The 19,636-nt window shown below is 37.3% G+C and overlaps 2 protein-coding genes, 1 long non-coding RNA gene and 2 pseudogenes across 9 annotated transcripts in view; 1 reads left to right on the top strand and 4 right to left on the bottom strand.

Moving 5' to 3' along the window:
* Positions 1–19,636, bottom strand: part of LOC131785618 (uncharacterized) — a 68,420-nt pseudogene that overhangs the window by 3,998 nt on the left and 44,786 nt on the right.
* LOC136276941 (uncharacterized) overlaps positions 1–19,636 on the bottom strand; it is a 70,736-nt gene that overhangs the window by 31,982 nt on the left and 19,118 nt on the right. The window lies entirely within an intron of this gene.
* On the top strand, positions 2,615–6,472 carry LOC131778686 (uncharacterized). 3 transcript variants are annotated; one of them, XR_010718807.1, is made up of 3 exons: positions 2,615–2,974; positions 5,276–5,433; positions 6,006–6,472. It is a non-coding gene; the product is annotated as an uncharacterized lncRNA (long non-coding RNA). The 3 variants fall into 3 exon arrangements; XR_010718806.1 differs by having other exon boundaries at positions 5,276–5,501; XR_010718808.1 differs by lacking the exon at positions 6,006–6,472 and adding an exon at positions 5,903–5,934.
* Positions 7,286–11,375, bottom strand: LOC136283442 (NACHT, LRR and PYD domains-containing protein 3-like). Its single transcript, XM_066172350.1, has one exon. The coding sequence runs from the start codon at positions 11,289–11,291 to the stop codon at positions 8,094–8,096; it is 3,198 nt and encodes a 1,065-aa protein (XP_066028447.1). The 5' UTR covers positions 11,292–11,375; the 3' UTR covers positions 7,286–8,093.
* On the bottom strand, positions 15,052–19,341 carry LOC136283447 (arf-GAP with coiled-coil, ANK repeat and PH domain-containing protein 2-like; annotated as a pseudogene).

Genomic DNA, 19,636 nt, shown 5'->3' with positions numbered 1-19,636 from the left:
AAATGTCCCTTGCAATTTGGGGCTTTATGATTGTATGGATTTCAGTCTAGGAAAGGAAAAATCACCTTGCATTAATAGGTAGATCACAAATTGATAAACAAAATAACATTGATATTAGTCAAAGGCTGTTAATTAACTCTCATGATTGTTTGCCCTCATGATGGATTCCTCATTAAATGCCCCAACCCTAATCATCAAGTTAAAAAAAAATATTTTGAACATCACACTAAAGAGCTGGAATTGGCCTGGCATTAGTGGACCCTTAAATAAACAATATCCACCTTTTGGAGTTAGTAGGACCAAACTGCTTGGACATAGCCCCTTTACCAAGCTTCTACCTGAACAACTGGTATTAAAACTTAAGCTGACAGCTGATGAAATGACATAGAGAATTGTTCAGGAATAGTAAATTCAAAACAAAATACTTGCATCCTAGACGTGATTAAATTGTGAAATAAATAAATGAAATAGTATGTTTGTTTATTTGTTTGCCACACATACATGCACAAAAAAGTAATGAACAAAACGAAGGAGTTCAATTAATAACAGGAAGCTTACGTCTTCATTCAGTTTTCCTAGAATACTCAGCATCTTTGATGTTTGGATCTGATTCAATTTGACTGCAGGTTTGCAGTACAGATTGCCACATATTACCATAGTAAACTGATTCACTCCCAAATTTCCTCTCAAAAATATCCTCAAATACAAGAGGAGGTCAAACATGACCTTCAGGAGTTGCAAAGGGAGGATCAGATATAGAAATGGTGACTAAGTAGGTGTTGATGAAGGAGCAGGAGGGCAAATGGGGCTTGCAAAAACTTCAGGGGCAGATGAGAGAGGATCAGAAATAAAAGCAGAAGCTGGTGTCGATGATACAGGAATGGGAATCACAGGACTGTGAGCAGAACCATTTACTGTGATGTCAACCTCTTGAGGGTGCTGTCGTTGATTCCAATTTCTGTATGAATGCATTACTGAAATTAAATTGTCCAGATGTGGTCGCTTGCTGCTTTTATTTACATCTGTGAACTCAACTTCTTCAGGCCACCAAACTGGTCAGCATGCTTCTTTCCCCCATCCAGGCTCAGATCTCCCTACATGAAAATACACCATATATATTCTGCAAATTTATGGGAAAATTGACAGTGGGTGCTTAAATTTTTACATTTAACAACTGCATCACTATTCAATTTAGCACTTTAGAGAAACAAACTTGTGGGTTGTACTATTAGAATCAACAAATTGCATAGCCTTTTAAGTACATCACCCCCAAAATTGTTTGCATTTGTGAAAAACGAACCGTTTGTCTAGTTTGCTTTTTCAAATTTCTTTACCATCTTTTTTGACTTCCCTAACAACCATTTTCCTCAGATCTACTACTCTAAATTGCACAGGGTCTTCTGGTGGTATGTCATCATCAGCTGCCATTTCTTGAGCTTGAACTTGTTACACTATAGGAAATAAACATTCAAACTGTATTGTACTGTAAATTAAAATCTGGAAGCAGAAAGGTGGGTACTTATAACAGATGCAAAACAAAATGATGTTAAAATGCACTCAGAATTTAATGAATTAAACTAGTTAAAATAAGTATTACTTGTATAGAGAAGTGAATGAGAAATCAGAAAAATGTTCCATATCTTCCATACCTTAAAATATAATGTGGGCTGTAAATAACATTAATCAGTGCCTTAAACTGTCAAAGCATTAAACCTGTTGCAATCCAGAACTGGCCTTTCCAAAATGCAAAGCAGAGTGCTGACAGCTTAGTCCTAGCATACCATTCTTGCATCTAAAAGCAAAAAGAGAGAAATAAAGCAAAAATAGAGGAAGAAAGCCAAGCAGACAGACAGAAAGGAAGGAAGGAAGGAAGGAAGGAAGGAAGGTAGGGCTAGTTTAGAATAAAAAAAAATCCTGAGGTACTGCATTGTTAGGGATGTAGAAACAAACAATTTCGACCCCGATATCATGAGCTTAAAAAACAGTTTTTATTCAAAGTCTTGTTAAATTGCATTGGGAAATTCAAATAAATAAATAAATATAAAAAATATATATATAAAATTAAAAAAGGAAACACTGAAATACTTTTGTTTGCATAGACTTCATGCACCGTCTATCCATCTGGTTACGCTTGTTTGAGTCTGTCTCAAACGCCACCTGAAAGAAAATAGAAAATGAAAATCTCATATACAACAGCTTGCAACCTGAACAATGAAATCATGCTCCCACACGTGAAATATAAAACTTACAAAAAAAGGACTCTCTTTTTCTTGCACGACCAGCAGTAGCTGGGGGATACTCCTCGTGACTTTGGGCTTCCTAAAAAAGATAAGGAATATCGAAAATAGATCGGTGTGAATTAAAAAAATTAAATACAAAAATACCACACGATCACGATTCTCCGGGAAAGTCTGATATGCTCGTTGTAACAAAAGAAAAGAGCTACGGAAGAATGAACGTCAGCACCGAGAAATATACTTGCTCCTTTTTACAAAATGTGATAAAATTAAAACGCATTCTTTCCGCCATAATGATGGGCCTCTGTAATAGGTGGTGTATGTATCATGAAGTGTACCAGAAGCTGGTGGTTATTTTCGTCCCAAAGCCCCTCACGGTTTCAAAATGGCGAATTATCGTGGGACACTCGTTAAATCATATCTCTTGTGACTCGTCTTGGTTCAGCCCTGACACTGGCCATCGCTCTTCGGAATCATGTTTTTCAGGGTGTCACCTCTGCATGTTGACATTGTTATCGATTTGAACGTGAAAGCTGCCTCATCAAACGTTCTCACAGTTGTACGTTTTACTCCCCTTAACTATACAACAGATGCACGTGAAGTCATAGACTGGCTTTTATTTTGTATTAGTTAACTCCAAGGAACAAGCGGAACGCAAACATCGTCAAGTTGATATTTTAGGGAAGGAGAAGGTGTTGACGACGAGGAGCTGCCGGAGGAAGAGTCTGCAGCTTTTAGTGAGTGAAATGTTTTTTTATCTGGTACAAATTCAACATAGCAACCTTGATTTTTGAATGCATATCCACAAGACTGATCAAAGTTAACTCTATTTTTCGCAGTAGATCAGTATGTTCGTGTTGAACGTGATAATTTTACTCCATTTGAATGATAGTTTTGTTTGAATGTGTAATTGTTGACCCCCCCCCCCACGTTTCCCTCATCTTCTGCTTCTCCCAGTTCTGCTTCCCTTGTAGTTAGTAGCTTTAGACTTTTCAAAGAGCATTAGGCTACTTTTCCAGATGATGAAGCTGTTAACAGGCCTGTAAATTATTCTTTTCATGATTTCTCAATGACATTGTGAGACAGTTTTTGAGAATTATGAGTCACCTGTGAATACCAAAGTGAAACCAGCCCCCTGCTCCTCTTCCTAACCAACCTCCTCCCCAAGTTGGTGGAGTTTAGGAGTATTTCAATTTTCCAGTTTTCTCTGGGAAATAGATATGCTTGGTGGTATTTCTACAGAAAGGCAGGGAATCTTTGAGTTTAGTCTTACCATAGTGCCCCATAGTGTCAGAAGTACATTCATGCAAATGATGATTCCAATTGCTGCACAGTGTGTCATACTAAGGAGTGTTGTTATGATAGTTAAATGTTTAGCATACTGTTTTACCCTCTGCTTGATTTTAACCATAGGTAGTGGTTTAAGATTTTTTGTTTCCTTAAAGAAAAATACCAAAGAAGAATAAAAAATGAGAAAAAAACAACTTGAAAATGTGAAGAAAGGAAATACAGAATACCATAGTTGCCACTTTATAGCATTTATCTTTGTCAGCCATGAGGTATGATAATTGTGTTTTAATTCTTAATTTGTCGGACGGGCCTCCCATTAAATTGTAGGGATAGTGAAAGGCAAAATTATTCACTTGGTAAAACTTCAAGTACTGTCCCTGAGCTGAAACACCCCTTATTTTTGTCCAAAAATACTCTTTCACTGTTGATATTAGTTACTGACAAGGGCATACTTAAAACATAGGCATGCATAGAGTTTTTTTTTTTTGATGGGTGGGTTAAAAATAGGAAACTAAGCAACTGATTTTTGCATTTTTGTAAAAGAAAAAGAGTATTTACCTATGAAAGATTCTGATGAAGATATTGTTAAATGGAGAGCAAAGTTAGCAAAAATGAACAACATTAGTGCAGAAAAGTGGTGAGAAAAGTATCATATTTCAAAGCATAACAACATGGGCTCTTTATTTGGTAATTGCCTATCTGTACTTTGCCCCATTTGTGTGGAATACATGATAAGATGCAGGCTGTCTAGAAGGAATTGGCATGTGATGGGATGAAGTCCTAGGCAGCTAAAAGTGAATTTGATTGGTAAATCATATCTTAGCACATGAGAACTGCATGGAAAATTGACTAACAGTAGCATTTAGTTCCATGTGAAATTTTTTCAGTGGAATGGGATTATGTTGTAAAATTTAGGTTGTTTACTGGAAAATGGCATATTATCTGAGAAAGTCTAGTTCACAGCAACAAGTTAACATGTAATTGGATCAGGAAAATACCTTTTAAACACAAGATGACTAACAGAAGCATGGAGAACTTTTAAAAGCAAAAAAAAACCAGATAGTCCACATCACAGTTGACGCAGAAAGTAAATATAACTTTGTGATTTTTTCAGCTTTTGCAAAAAGAGCAATCAAAAGGCAAAAACTAGATTATTGATCAAATCTGCTTTATGCAAATACTTTGCACAATTTTTACCATAGTCAGCAAAACACTAGCCCTTCCAAAACAAAAGTTCTAGTGATAATTTCATAAAGGCCTTAAGCCAATGGCATGTGCATTGTAAGTGAAGGAGTGTTACACAAAACATGTTTTAACTTCTAAATGGTAGAAAGAAATTCCCTGACCACCTTTGTTACCTCCTACAGGTCATAGCAATGAAGTTCTTAGAAGAAATTAACCATTGCACTGGGTAAATGAGCTCACAATTCTTTGTTAATGCCATTCTTGGTGTTTATCAATGTTAGTTTGATTCCATTGCAACATATGACAGTACCCTAATTTCATGATGTGATTGGCATGAGGGACAATACTGTGACACTCTGATTGGTGAAAGCATACCTCATTGCTGTGATCTGATTAGCATGAGATATATACCCTAATGCAGAAGTCAGATTAATGCAAGATACATACTCTAATGTGCCCACCCAAGATAAATACCAATTGATATGCCAACATAGGGTCATATATTTAATATTTTGGCTAAAAGCTCAAAAATCATTAAAAAATTAATCTTTACTCTTTTTCAGGAAATGTGAATTTTCAGGAAATTCTGATCTGTCTGAGTCAGAGCATCTGCTGTATTTATCACTCTTCAGGGGAACAAGCCCCTAAAACTCAGTGCTATGGTTCAGGCTCAGTAAAACACATGCGTGCATCATATCTGTTGACATGGTTCAAACAAAAGGTAAAGAAAACTTGTGAATTGTGCCATTTAAGTGATATCAAGAAAAAGGGCAAACCATATATGCTGAGGTAATTGTTATTTCTAAGCCCTTTTCTATTGAGTTGTATTGGTACAGTTGATCTTCATTTTACCAGGGTCAACATTTTTGTTTTCATTGTCACCTTTGTAACCTTTGCCATACCCCTCCCCCCTTGGTCCTCTATCCCCCCCCCCCTCTTTGAACTTTTGTCCCTCTCTTCTCCTATGTTTCTGTTGAGAAATTGAACAAAACAAAGGTGTTTGATAGATTAAGGATTTTTCTTTACTGAATGAAGTAGAGGAAGCAAGACAGTGGGCTACAAAGAAAATTGAATGTTTTCAGAACCAAAGTTAAAACCATATCCTTGTACTATTTCCAGATTTTCACATTTCTAGACTATCAACTTAAGATACATCCAACTAAGCTAAAGAATTATTGGCATATTTCCAGAATTCCACATTTCCAGACTACCAAGATGATAGATGTACCAAGTTAAAATGCTTGTGAGTAAGCTAATTGACATATCACATATTTTTACACATTTTTCTCTAAGGTGATGAATTTGATGGGCAGCACATTCCATTGTGATGACATGTTCTGTGCTCTTCTACCCCAAGTTAAAGCCCAATTTGTTTATATTGAGACAAAGAACTCCTAACAATAATTGCAGATGTGCACATCTTAACCCTTTACTTCCTGGAAGTGATTAACATGTAGCTTCTCCTTTTTGTATCCATAAGGTAATGAGAATACCTTCAAGTTTTTATCTTGATCTAACTTCAAATTCTCAAAACTAATTTACAATGAAATGTATAGCAGCTGAAGGGGAGAAGTAGCAATCAGTCCTTGGGAGTTAATGGGTTATAAGCCTCAGAGAACAGAAAGCATTATGGTTATAGATGTTACGAATACTTAAGATTAAAATTGTTAGTAGGTGACAGATTCACATGTTCATGTAAATAGGGTATTGAATATTTGTTAACTTGTGAAAGAAACTTGATTAAAAATAGGGTCAAGCAATTTTTCATTGTGTGTTAACCCTTGAAGCCTTTCACTCCCATGAGTGACCAAGACAGAATTTCTCCTTACAATATCAATACAATATCAAGCAGACAAGTGATGGGATTGAAGAAAATATCAGCCAGGGGAGGGGATTATTAGTTGATCCAATACCAAATTCTCAAAACTAAACATGCATATTGTGAAAAAACTAAACATGATTGTGTGTGATGAAAATTTGGACCAGAATTTTCAATATCTGGTTGGGCATTTATTTGAGGTAATATCTATTTTCATTTAATGTTTTAAAGATGTTTTATTGCTGGTTTAAGACAGAGTGTGGAATTTTGGTCTAGGTTTAAAACAGGGTGGGAATAATTTTGTATTTCAACCTAAGGCAGGGCATCAGTTGATTTCAAGAAGGGTGCTATCACTGCTAAAGAAAAGGTACTACTGAAAAAGCCTCTATTTGAGCCGATCATGTTTCTCAGATAAAATTATTTATACTTTTGTTTGATATTGAGAAGGCTTTACCAACCCCCCCCTTTCCCTGCCCCACCCCCATCGCCTTCCTTTGTCCAATTTTTTTTTTTTTGTTTCAAAACTTTTTGTAAAGCTCTTTACTCTGTCTGATATGTCTAACCATAGGGGCTGAATTGACAACAACTCAAAGAATAAATCTGCTTACATGATTTATTCAACAATCATCTGATAAACTTAGGAGTTCTGCACTTCTCTACAAATACTAATCAGTGAAATCTCAACTGTCCAAGTCTTGAACAATAGTGAATATAGTAATATCTTATATTTGAACTGCGGATCAATAAATGAAGATTCGAGTGATCATCACAGTTTATATGAACACTACTTGAGCAGTATCTTCATTTGTTTAAGTCTTATACCTTTCATTTTATCATGGTAATAGTAACAGGCAAAAATATGTGCAAAAACACTTCAATATTTAAAGCTCCTGCATACACCTTAAAAAATTGTGTAACGTAATATGTCTTATACCACTAACCTACAATAAAGTCTTTTGTCTTTGAAAAGTAATAGGTTTCCTTATTTACAATTTGTTTACACTATGAAACCACTCGAACCGGATCGCTTTGATCGAAAAGAAAAACAGACTTTTAGAAAAACGAAAACTTTTATCCTTGCAAGCGATCTGTATCGTATTTACTCATCTGATCCGCCTATAATCTCCAAAAAAACTTCAGTAAACTAAACAAAACTATTTCATGTGACAGACATAAGTGATCAAATCATACAAAAGCATACAGTAAAGTTAGGCTCGAAATAAACCAATCATAAAATGATAAAGTTTCCTGAGAGGTCCGAGGTTTGTTTGTTTTCTATGCAGTAAGTTTTGTGTTTTAACTTCAATGTTAATTGGTTCGTTTACAAAAAAAGACACTTTGACATCCTTTGTTCTCGATAAACATGTTCATTTTCTTCATTTCGATCCGGTTCAAATAATCTCGCTGCGCTAAGCGCTCCACAAACTTAGTTTTCTTTCGTTCATTCACGATTTCAGTGGTTGTGTTGTAATTGTCACTGAGCTGGTTACCTCACATTTTGAACTGTTAGTGGTTATTTAATTCTTCTTCCAGATTTCACAATTATTTGTGAATTGGCGATGTTAGATAAAAAGGCGACAGTTAGACTGACTATTGTTAAGTAAATTCTCTGCGTGTTGTCTACCTGCTTCTGTGATGTTATTTCCTCTGAGGTTTAACGTGCGTAGCTGACAGTTGTTATTGTTGATGGCTTCAGCCAAGTGCTGTGCTCCAATGTCTGAGATGTTATTTGCTCTGAGGCTTAACGTGCGTAGCTGACAGTTGTTGTTTTTGATGGCGTCAGCCAAGTGCTGTGCTCCAATGTCTGAGATGTCGTTTTGGCTGAGCAAGAGGTCTAACTTGCGTAGCTGACAGTTGTTGTTGTTGATAGCTTCAGCTAAGTGCTGTACTCCAATGTCTGAGATGTTATTTGCTCTGAGGTATAACTCGCGTAGGTGACAGTTGTTGTTGTTGATGGCTTTAGCCAAGTGCTGTGCTCCAATGTCTGAGATGTTATTTGCTCTGAGGCTTAACGTGCGTAGGTGACAGTTGTTGTTGTTGATGGCTTCAGCCAAGTGCTGTGCTCCAATGTCTGAGATGTTATTGTATGAGAGGTCTAACGAGCGTAGCTGACAGTTGTTGTTGTTGATGGCGTCAGCTAAATACTTTGCTGCTTCGTCTGTCAGTTGATTTCCTTCGAGGTTTAACCAGCTCAGTTGAGATTTACTACATTTTAACAACTTACAAATTTCAAAACAACCTAATGGACCAAAGTTATTGTAGGCCAAATCTAAATGTGAAATTTGTTGAACATTCTTAATTACAGTAACTACTGAAGCACAATCAACAGGTGTGAGTTGACAACGATTAAAATTTGCAAAATTAAAGTTAATTTGTTGTAGTTTTCTCTGAACTATTTCCGCCATCGCACTACTTTCGATAGAACATTTAAATAATGTCACTGCTAAATGTTTTTTGTCTCCAGTCGGCCAACAAGTTACTTTCCTTCGCTCCATGTCCTCTGTCCACTCGTAGTTGTAGTACACGCTCTTTTTCTCTTCAGTTTCCACAGGAAGAAGGTCTGTGATGATTTCGCTCGGTAGGTTTTCTTTCTCGTTCATTAGTCCTGCTAGAAACTGAAAAACCAGCTGCCATTTGCCGTCCTCGATGTTCATTGAAACAAAGTTCCTCAGTTCTGTGTCATTCATGTTTGCTAGGTGCCTCGCAGCGAAAAACTCTTGCATTGTTAAATGAATGAAACAGAATTGTTGTTCACGTTTTAGCGCGGCAGTTTCACGGTCGGGTAAGCGGTGAAAGAGAGCGTTTTCCTTCATTCCGCGTACTTCATTTCCTCTAAAGACCAGCCTTCCTTCTTTAATTCCTTCAAATGCCATTTTTCCCAGTTTCTCGAATTCCTTTTCCACTTCAGGGAGCAACTCATCTGATTCAAAGTCTTCGCGAGTGAAATTCTTGCCGCGGAATTCTTCGTTGTGTCTTAAGTAAAATATTTTCACTGCTTTCTTGTAAATATCTGTTAATTTCGTTGGTAGGCTAAGACTTTTAGAACCATAGAACTTCATCATTTGAAAGAGACTTGAGCAAATGATGAAGCAACTCGCAGGAATGTAGCATAGAGAGAGAATGTTCGTGTTGCCGCCGATGTGTCGCCATATTGTTTCGCCCGCATGCTTGTCCTCTTCAGCAAATTTGGTTGTGTACTCTTCGACTTGTTCGGATGAGAAGCCGAGGATCTCGAAGACTTTGTCGAAATTAACACGCTCGATGCATGACAAAGCCGTAGGTCTTGTGGTTGTCAAAACGGCAGCTCCTTTGAGAAGTTTCCCAGTCGCGAGTTTCTCGTATAGAGCATACAAGGGCATCTTCTCGTCTGCGCGGTTTTTAAATTGAGGCTCGAAGTTTTCCTCGCCGATCTTTGACTTATGTTTAAATTCATCGATTCCGTCGAAAATCAGGAGAACTCTTTGGGGATTCTCAAGGATGTAATTCCAGACTTCATCATCTATGTGATCTGAGGGGGAATGTTCTGACGATGTGAGCAGTTCCCGGAGGCTAAGGTCGGTTGCCGCGTTGAATGCTCTGAATTTGATGAAGAAAGCAGCATCGAAATGGATTTTATCATCAGATGATTCATGGAATACTTTGTTAAATGCCCAGTCTCTTAGGAGTTTGGTACAGCAAAGTGTCTTTCCGATTCCGGGACGACCAACAATCAAAACGTTTTTGTTTTCGTGGTTAAGAATGTCCTCCGGCCCTCTTGGTGTTGTGTTTTCCCCACCCGATCTGGTGTAGACTTCGAGTTTCTGCCGTCTGTCTCCAGTAAAGTCATAATTAGCCATGTCTGGAACAACGACAAGGTTTGTGTAAATCTGATCCAGAGTCAAATGTTTAGCTGGGCGTCCTTCGCCGGGAGTACTTGAAAAAGGCGACCGGAGTTGGGAAGGTTGATTTGTCTCTTCTTTAATAATTTTCTTTGTATTCTCGATGAATTCCTGAAGCAGTGGTTTTCGGAATTGTTGAGAGTTGCTTGGCAGATTCAGGTGAGCCTCTAGAAACTTGAAATTTTCCATGAAACTATCCTCTTTCCGCGCTCGTAACAAAATATAGACGGTTTCTAACAGAATGCCAAAGAGAAAAATTCCGTTCACGACAAGAACAGCGCGCATCCAGGAGTTTTTCTTAGTTGCTCGTTGATTATGACACTCGTGCCGGACGCCAGTAGAATTCCTTGGCTGACTCCCTCCAGAGGTTAGATAACAAGGAAAGTTGGGGGGGAAGTCCAGAGGATAAAGTAACTGTTGAAGAACCATGAAGAAAACTCCTAAAACAATCCTTGCGAAAAGTTGACAGCAGTAAGCGATAAACAGCTTTTTACTAGAAAGTGCGTTTCCTTGGTCGCGCAACTGCCCCTCGAGATCATCTTTACGAGCGCTTGGCGGCAGTTGATCGACTGTACGGCTCGCTATTTGGGAGTAAATAGCACAGACAGTTCCGATGAAGAAGAAATTCATGATCACAAAGGCATAGATAGGAACATCGCGTTTGTTATACTGCTTCTCGTATAACTCGAAACATCTTCCACGGATAAGGTCGATGTTTTCACTCTTCGCCCCGCCACAGCGGAAATCATACCTGGATTCGCTGTGTTCTGCGTCTGCAAAAATGCCAAGGAAGATTACACCGATCAGGATCCAAACAACGACTGCGGCATGGCTAACTGTGTTAAACGTTTTTGGTTTAAGTAATTCCTTGAGATTATCCATTGTTAGCGTTTGTATTCTCACTGTTTTCGATCAGATGAAAATCGCATTATGTCGTGAGTTGAAATAATGAAAGTATGGTGACTTCCGGTCAGTCATTGCTACAGGTTTCACAGTTTCTTTATGGGAAGAGCTACAATTTTAATTCTTGGCAAAGTTACAGCTGTCAACTAACTAATGGTTTGTTTTCACCTGCCATCTTTTCTCGACTACTCAGGAAGCTGATGTGGGAAACGGAGAGAGGAAACTTCTTGAACATATCTTTACTTAAGTGTAGAAATGCACGCGGTGACCGAAATGGCAGATTTAACGAAATTTTGTCAAACCGAGTGGTTGTTCATATGGATTTGACGATTTTGACGAATTGTAGTCAAATTCGTCAGAGCGAAATCAGCTTGGCGGATTTAATGATTTTGACGAATTTTCGCCGTTTTTGTTACTGCATGCATTTCTAGACTTTTTTCGGAAACTGAAATGGACAGGTGCTGTAAGTGTCATTAATCCGAAATAATTTTGATAGAGGCTTTAAAAAGACAATCACAAGTATGGCGAAGGCTTTTGCTTTCTGAGGCAAATTGCACGCTTAGTAGTGTAACCAGAAGAGATGTGACTCGTCGCTGCACAATCTCCTTCACCTTCCCCCTGTACCTAAGCCAAAGTAATTTTCTAACTAATTACGAGCGCCTCTAAACACGCCTTGGTTGTTCGACTTTCATTTTTCTCACCAGTTTTCAAGATCGTTTTTTTCGATTGACTTGTGCGACTGCCAACTGTGATACAAAAGTGAAGACATAGGAGACATACCCGTATGAAAATGAAACCACGGATCATTTCCAGCGTCAAAGGTTCTCTATTGTACTGATTTTTAGAGATTTACATTGATGCAGAGTACCTCGTCATTTCTTTGTTTGTTTGTTTTTTTTGGTTTCATTTTTTTTGCGAAAGTTAAGGGATAAGAATAAGCACTTAGAGTGAAGAAACGATACAGTTGCAGAATAGTAGGTTGTGAAAAAATTCTGGCTTCGACGGGATTCGGACCCGCTCCTCCCAGATACTAGTTGAGCACCGTCGGACCATCTAACCTGAGGACCTACTTAAATTTGGCCGTTCCCTCTTCCTTCATGCGGCTACGCAGCTCAGTTATAGTCTCGGAAGGCACGGGCTTGAAACCCCTCCGATTTTGAACCTTCTCAGGATTTCAGGCTTCTTTTTGGCAATCACAACTGCAACTTATCTGAGAAGATCGGTTCTTCCACCTTACTCAGTGGTACTTTATGTAGCGAGAACTTTTATGATTTTGGTGAGACGGTATTTTGCGAGGTTATATTTTTGCGATCTCAAAACAAGGCCGGCAGATACAAAAGAAGGGAATTAAAATTCGCGATTCAAGCGTTTCAAATTCATTTTAATTTCCAAAATGTCGTAACTTTTGACGACTGGACGAATGATATTCGAAGGAGTTTGACCAATCTAGCCGATTCAGATGAAGATGATAGCGAGAATCTCTACTCCATATGCGAAAACCTTTGCAAATTAAAGACAACACTTCGCAACAGAAAGTACAAAATGAACTGAATTACCAGTAAGACCGATATACATCTTGTATATGTTGTTTTTTTCACATTTCAGATCATTTTTTCTGTTATTTGAATGTTCTATAGGGAATTAAATTTCGCGAGAATTTTCATCCGCTGGACAATGATTTAACCTTTTTTCTACAGTTGCGAAAAAGGCGAATTTATAATGGTAATTGAACTGAGTGGAGTGCAATTTGGGCTGAAATCATACGCGTGATTCCAAAATTGAACGAGCGCGCAGCGCGAGTTCGATTTGAAATCACAAGTATTTATTTTGGCTTTTTCGAAAGAGGAGAATAAATGAAACCTGAAGCGGACCTTTTGATTTGCTAATCAGACTAAGAGACAAATTGACAGTGGTCGTAATTAAAATATTTGTGAGGCATTTTTAAAAGTTGACATGCACACCCTTAAACCTGTTAAACCGCTGAGGAAGGGGGGCATCGGGGTCTATTAGCAGCCGCAATCATCCAAAACCACACAACCGCAAAAAAATTGGATCAAAACCGAAAACCGCATGCAAAACAATCTTAAAAATTTCAACATCCTTGTGATCAAAACCCTGATCGATCTGATGCAGTGGTGACAAGTGGAGCATACAGAGCTTTTTGGGGCTATTCGAGATCAGTGGAGACGCATAATTGCTGCTCAGATCGCAGAGAAACGGGACCCAAATAGGAAAAACCGAAGTTTTCTGGCACAAAGATCGAAAAGCCAATCTTAAAAATAGCCAAAACGGCAAAACCGAAAATCCCAATACCCCACCTGAAAGTGACGAGGATCTAATTTCTCCTCACAATATCACACCTGAATCAAACATTGAGGTCACAAGAATACAGGGAATTATCACCAAATAAATCAGCTCTTGTTTGTTAAACAAATTCTCCTTACCAGCCCCTCAGGAAATGTATGACAAAAAGTTTGGAGAATATGTATACTGATGTTAGGGTGTAAAAAGGTAAACATAAATGACAGGATATATCAAACCTCAACATTTAACCATTCAAAATGACAAAAATTAGCTGCTGGGACTTCAAACAAAAAGGCAGAGATGAGTTTGTTTTTATTTTTTAAATCAATATCAATCTAATGGAGGATACCACTAAGTCTGGTCAAAATCAACTAAATAATGATTCAATACTAGCTAGTTCGTACAATTTTTCATAACTGAGCATTGTAATATTAATATAATCATGTTCAACTTTGACTTTTTGACCATAGTATTCATACAGTCAACTCTTCATTAAACATTGATGTCCTTCCTTCCATTCAGTTGTCATAGGGGAAATTTTATTTACAAATTTCATTCCTTTTTTTTAATTTATGATTTACTGATATGTTTTCTTTCCTCAAGTTATTCTGTGCAAGATTCTATTCTTTCTTCTAAACAATGCTGTAATTATCATGTAGAAAATTTGAAGTTCCTAATGAATAAAAAATAAGTTAATTTGTACAGTTCAGTTTTCCTACATTACATGACAGTTAGTAATATTGTCAGTGTGAAACATTAATTCCTGATTAGTGCAAATTACTACAAAACTAAACATAAATTTGAAATAATATTTTACTCCTTTTGTGTTTGTGGTAAGATTAAATCTAGAGTGAATAGCCTGTCAGGGTCTCTGGATGCCATATTAGAAAAATCTCTGAACACATCATTGAATGTAACATCACCTGAAACAAAAAAAAAATTACAGCAGTTAGTCCTTTAATCCATAAGAGTGACAAGGTTCTAATTTCTCTTTACAATTTATCCCTTAAATCAAATGTTCAAGTCACGCGAATGAAGGAAATGATCAGCAACTAACAAAGTTCTTCATGGTTTTACAAATTCTCCTTGTTAGACCCTTGGAAATGTATAGAGAACAGTATGGAGAATATGCATAATGATGTTGGGGTGTAAAGGGTTCACCTTTACACCCCTTTGAGTGATTGATGAGTAATTTCCCTCTGCAACTAATTATAATCATGGATAAGTAGAGTGCATTTGATTTATGGTATCATAATATTTTTCATCATACTGCTTGCCCAGAAATATCCAGGGATAGTGGACTTTTGTTGTAAACAAACATGATGAACAATGCCGTGGTTGGATTGCATTGCTTGCCACTCCTTAAATTCACTGATAATAAAAACAAAAACAACAACAAACAAAACAAATCAGAAAGAAATAGATGGAATACTCTTTAAAAGATCTTACCCTGGGCAATCTCATTATCTTCTCTCATTTCTTCATTCAGTCTTGCCAGTCTCAACCTATAACACAGTTTAATTTTTCACTGTCTAGTAAATGTTGGCAAGTTAGAAATGGACCAAAAGCAGCTATATGTTTACCATAATAGATACCAAAATATCCTGGCATCCAAAAAAGATATAAAATTTACAATTCCTAACAATGATTCTTTCACAAAAGAAGACAATGACTAAAGACTGCTGTGTGAATTCCAATTCCAATTTTTGGGATTCTTTCATTCACCTCTTGAAGGATAAATAAAAATACCAGTTCCTAGGAACAGCATCATAATCAGACAACATCTACTGTTATATTGCATTTGTATACTTACAGATCTGTATCTGCATTTGTTTGTTTTAGTGCAATTGTAAGAGGGTCCTGAAATTAACCAAAGAAATTGATCAAAGAAACTTTAATGAGCACTGTTTTTACCGCCACTTGGGACCTTTCATGCAACATCTACTGCTTCCTCTGTTTTCCAAGGGAATTTAATTAATTTGGAAGGAAAGTCTAGCAGTTCATGGGAGGTTGTCTCCAAGGGCTTTTTTCATGCATCACCACATTATGTTCACACTCACCTCTCCATTCTCATCAACATCATGCTGGTTACCTCCTCGCTTCAGGAACAAGAGGATAGGACTGAAAATAAAGGAGCAGTATTAATATAAGTGATGACAGATGATGCCACAGCTGGGTGAACTGTTTTAAGCCCTGGCCACACCACTGTATTGTGTTCTAGAGATAGACACTATGCTAAGGAAAGAACTGGTTGCTAAGAGCTACAGGAACTAGGTTTAAGTACACACAATTATGGAACTTTTACTGGAACACGTGGTTGTAAGTCTTAAACTTACCAATATTCATACATTGATAATAACAACTTGAAGCAAGAAAGAAAAAGAAATAAAATGCTTTGCCTTACAGAAACAAGCAAAGTTCTTAATAGACTCACAAAGACTGCAGGAAATAGTGAAGGTCAGAACAAAAATTGTTCTAACAAAATAGTCACAGGCCACAAAGGATTGTGTTTTCCAATCTTCTAGGTGAGAGAAGCCTACAGGAACTAGGTTTAAGTACACACAGTTATGGAACTTTTACTGAAACATGTGGTTGTAAGTCTTAACCCCACCAATATTCAAATACTGATAATAACAACTTGAAGCAAGAAAGAAAAAGAAGTAAAATGCTTTGCCTTACAGACACAAGCAAGGTTCTCAATACACTCACAATGACTGCAGAAAACAGTGATGGTAAGAGAGAAAATGGTTTTAATAGAATCTTATTTTTGATCAACTCACCCTGTCTGCCCAAGAAGTGCTGCATGATGAAGTGCACCTCTTCCCCTCTTGTCTTTCTGGTTTATTTTAGCTCCATTTTGTAAAAAGAACTCACAAGCTGGTAATGATCCCTTGAGGAAGAAAAATAATTTCATTACATGATGACCCTTCCATGAAGGAATTGCAAGTACTCAGCATAGCAGAAAGTCAACAGAAAGAGTCAAACCTACCCCTAAGACAGACTGGTGAAGTGCTGTTTTTCATTCATCGTCCTCATTTACCCAGTTCACTTTGGCACCTGAAAATTTTCCATAAACACTTTCATGACTTGTACATTTTTGAGGAAAGTAGAAAGTTACACACAGTTTGTGTGATTACTGTAAGTATCACTTTCCAGAAATGTATGAGCAACCATTAAATAAACAATAAGTGCAGCATGTTCTTGTCTACCTTCTGCAAGGGATGCAGCCATAAGAGGAAGACTCTTCCATTCTGCTGCTTTGAAAAGTAACTGCAACAAAAACCCACAATTAAAACAAGCCACAAGCAATGTCATGTACCATTAAACTGTTGACCCCTGAGAGTGACCAGCATCTACTTTTTTCTTACAGTATCACCCATGAATCACACATTAAGATCACAAGAATAAAGGACATGATCACCAACTAAAGAGGCACTGAATTGTTAAACAAATTCTCCTTGTCATCATGTCACTTAATGTATAGAGAACAGTATGGAGAATATGCATGCTGATGTTTGAGTGTAAAGGGTGAATAATCACCACTAAGTATCATCTTAATAACTCTCAGGACATTACAAAAAAGCATATGATATAACAAATAAATAAATAGATAGCACAGACCTCTTTATCTGGTAATTAAAGGTACATACCCTACTGGGATGAACTCTTTTCAACACAGCAATTGCTTTCTCTTTGTCCTCCTTCAGTCTTTTCTCCAGGTCACCATTGCCATTATTCTGCACTCTTTCACAAATGGTTGCCTTGTGAGTCACACCATCTTCTCTTACAGTTGAATCAAATGAACCTCCCTTATCTCTACCCTTATCAGAAGACATAGCTGCTCCGATGGAGGCTGCCTGTCACCTCTCACTGTCACAACATGATGTTGATAGTGCACTAGTTCCCGGTCTGTCCTTATCATGTGAGTCACTGCTAGCAGTCTCATAGTTGAGAAAATTTGAAGCAACATGTTCTAACTTTTCAGAGTCTTCACTTGCTACATCTGCGAGAGTATTTCAGCAGGGGCACTCTTTCAGTTGTTCATCTTTGACTTTGACTTCATGGCAAGTTTCCTTTAGAAAAGTTTACTTTTTTTTGGAGTCTGTTCTCTCAACAGCCAAATGTGTGCCCCTTTCCTCATGGTGAACTTTCAATCTTGCAAGATTTCTAGTGATCCCTTTTTCCAAAGTTTGACAGTTTTTTAGAAAGGTTTCCAGGGAAACAAACTTGTGTTGTACATATTTTAACTTCATCCAAGTCTCACTTTCACCCCTTCAACAAAAATCATGTGATAATTATTTATCAGGAGTCAATGAGCGAACCTGAAAGACATGAACAACCGAACTCCTGTTAAAACAAGCATTACCAAATTGAAATAAAGAATTGACAAAGTAATTTGCAAGCGTGCCAGAGTGGCCAGAAAAACCTGTCCTCCAAGAGCTCTAAAAGAAAAAAGGGCAGGAAATCTGACAGGCCAGGCACAACTCATGTCTCCCACCATTAGACTATACTACATTAAACATACACTGTATGAACAGACTACAACTAAGTAGCTATAAGAATGATGTGCAGCTTTCTGATAATTTCTGGAAGTTTCTAGAAATTTCTAGAATATGACAGCTTTATTCCAGAATACTATTCTAGCTTCTTTCAAGAAAACATTTTCCAAGTTTTAAGCTCTTTCAAAAGCTGGAAATAGCTGGAATTTAATGCATGTATTAGCTGCTGCCAGAAATTGACAGCTTTTTCCAGTCTATATTTCTTGCAGGAAACTGGAATAAGCTAGAAATAGTTAACAACTAATTTACATTTAGGAAAACTGAGAGAAATTGTCAGCTTAGTTTCATTTTATTTTAAAGTAAGTGAATAAGAAAATGAAAAGAAGTACTTTACCTTAAAGCTTGCCATACATAATAGATTAAAAAGTAGTAAAACTTACACAACTATCATTGCCTTTTTTTTTTTTTTTTTTTTAATTCTAGATCTACCTTTTCAAGATCAGTGGGATCTTTTCTTTTTTGTTAGTAGTGGTGATCAGCGATTTGATATTTACAATAATGCTGCTGGAAATCCTGAGTAAATAGATAGATCAGTTTTGGGAAGGTACACTTGACGTACAGTTATAAGTCACCTATCATTGAAAAATGGATTCTCGACATGCTGATTTTTTTTCATAATGCAAAGCCACTATTCAATATTTATCAGCAGGTTTGTTTGATTATACAGTCATCTAATCAGTGACTAACATTGTCGGTTTTAAACAAGTTTCTCGTAATCAATTAAGAACTCCGACAAATTCTGTTCACCGCAGAGTTTTGAATAAGAAATTTGCATAAGGGCATTTACACTAATGAAAATACAAGATACAACTAGAATAGATTGTTTCTGTTATCTTCCTGTTTGTGTTTTAGTCCAAATTTTTCTTAAGAATGAACAATTGAAAGTCACATTGTGACCACCATTGACACCTTGAGAATGGTTGCTTTTGTCAGGCCTCACATTATGAAGAGCCAACTTTGCAGAGAGATACTTAACACTACAAGTACAATGATAAATAAGTAAATTACTCACTTTTTTGTTCATTACAAACAACTTTATCGACAATGACCACAGCAATTCGGAGCCCTAGCAACACACCAATCATTTGGGTTGCCAGAAACGTAAATGATTCCCTCAAGGATACAGTCCACAGCGATCGCGTACGTAAGAGCCGTCGTTGCAGCGATCAACTGGTCAGCGGTAAAATTAGTCGGCATTTGGTAAACAAACATGGCGGATCGGTAGTTGTGGTTGCAACGGCCGCTTGCTTCACAAAAAATGCGAAGTGTGTCCAGAGCATCCTTTACTTTGTAGCGGAGGACTTTGTTACGGATTTTTTTTATTAACTTTGCGAGAAAGAGTGATGCTTGGACAGAATGGGCGCGAAGCGAACAAGAAGAATAACCATCTGGCAAACCTTGCCCCTGAAGAATTTCACACGTGTTTATTTTCGACCCATGCCAGATTGTGATATTTATGGC

Source organism: Pocillopora verrucosa, chromosome 9 (assembly GCF_036669915.1).
Source record: "Pocillopora verrucosa isolate sample1 chromosome 9, ASM3666991v2, whole genome shotgun sequence".
NCBI classification, from domain to species: domain Eukaryota; kingdom Metazoa; phylum Cnidaria; class Anthozoa; order Scleractinia; family Pocilloporidae; genus Pocillopora; species Pocillopora verrucosa.
The sequence above is the reverse complement of the archived record's forward strand: the minus strand, read 5'-3'. Positions and strand labels throughout refer to the sequence as shown.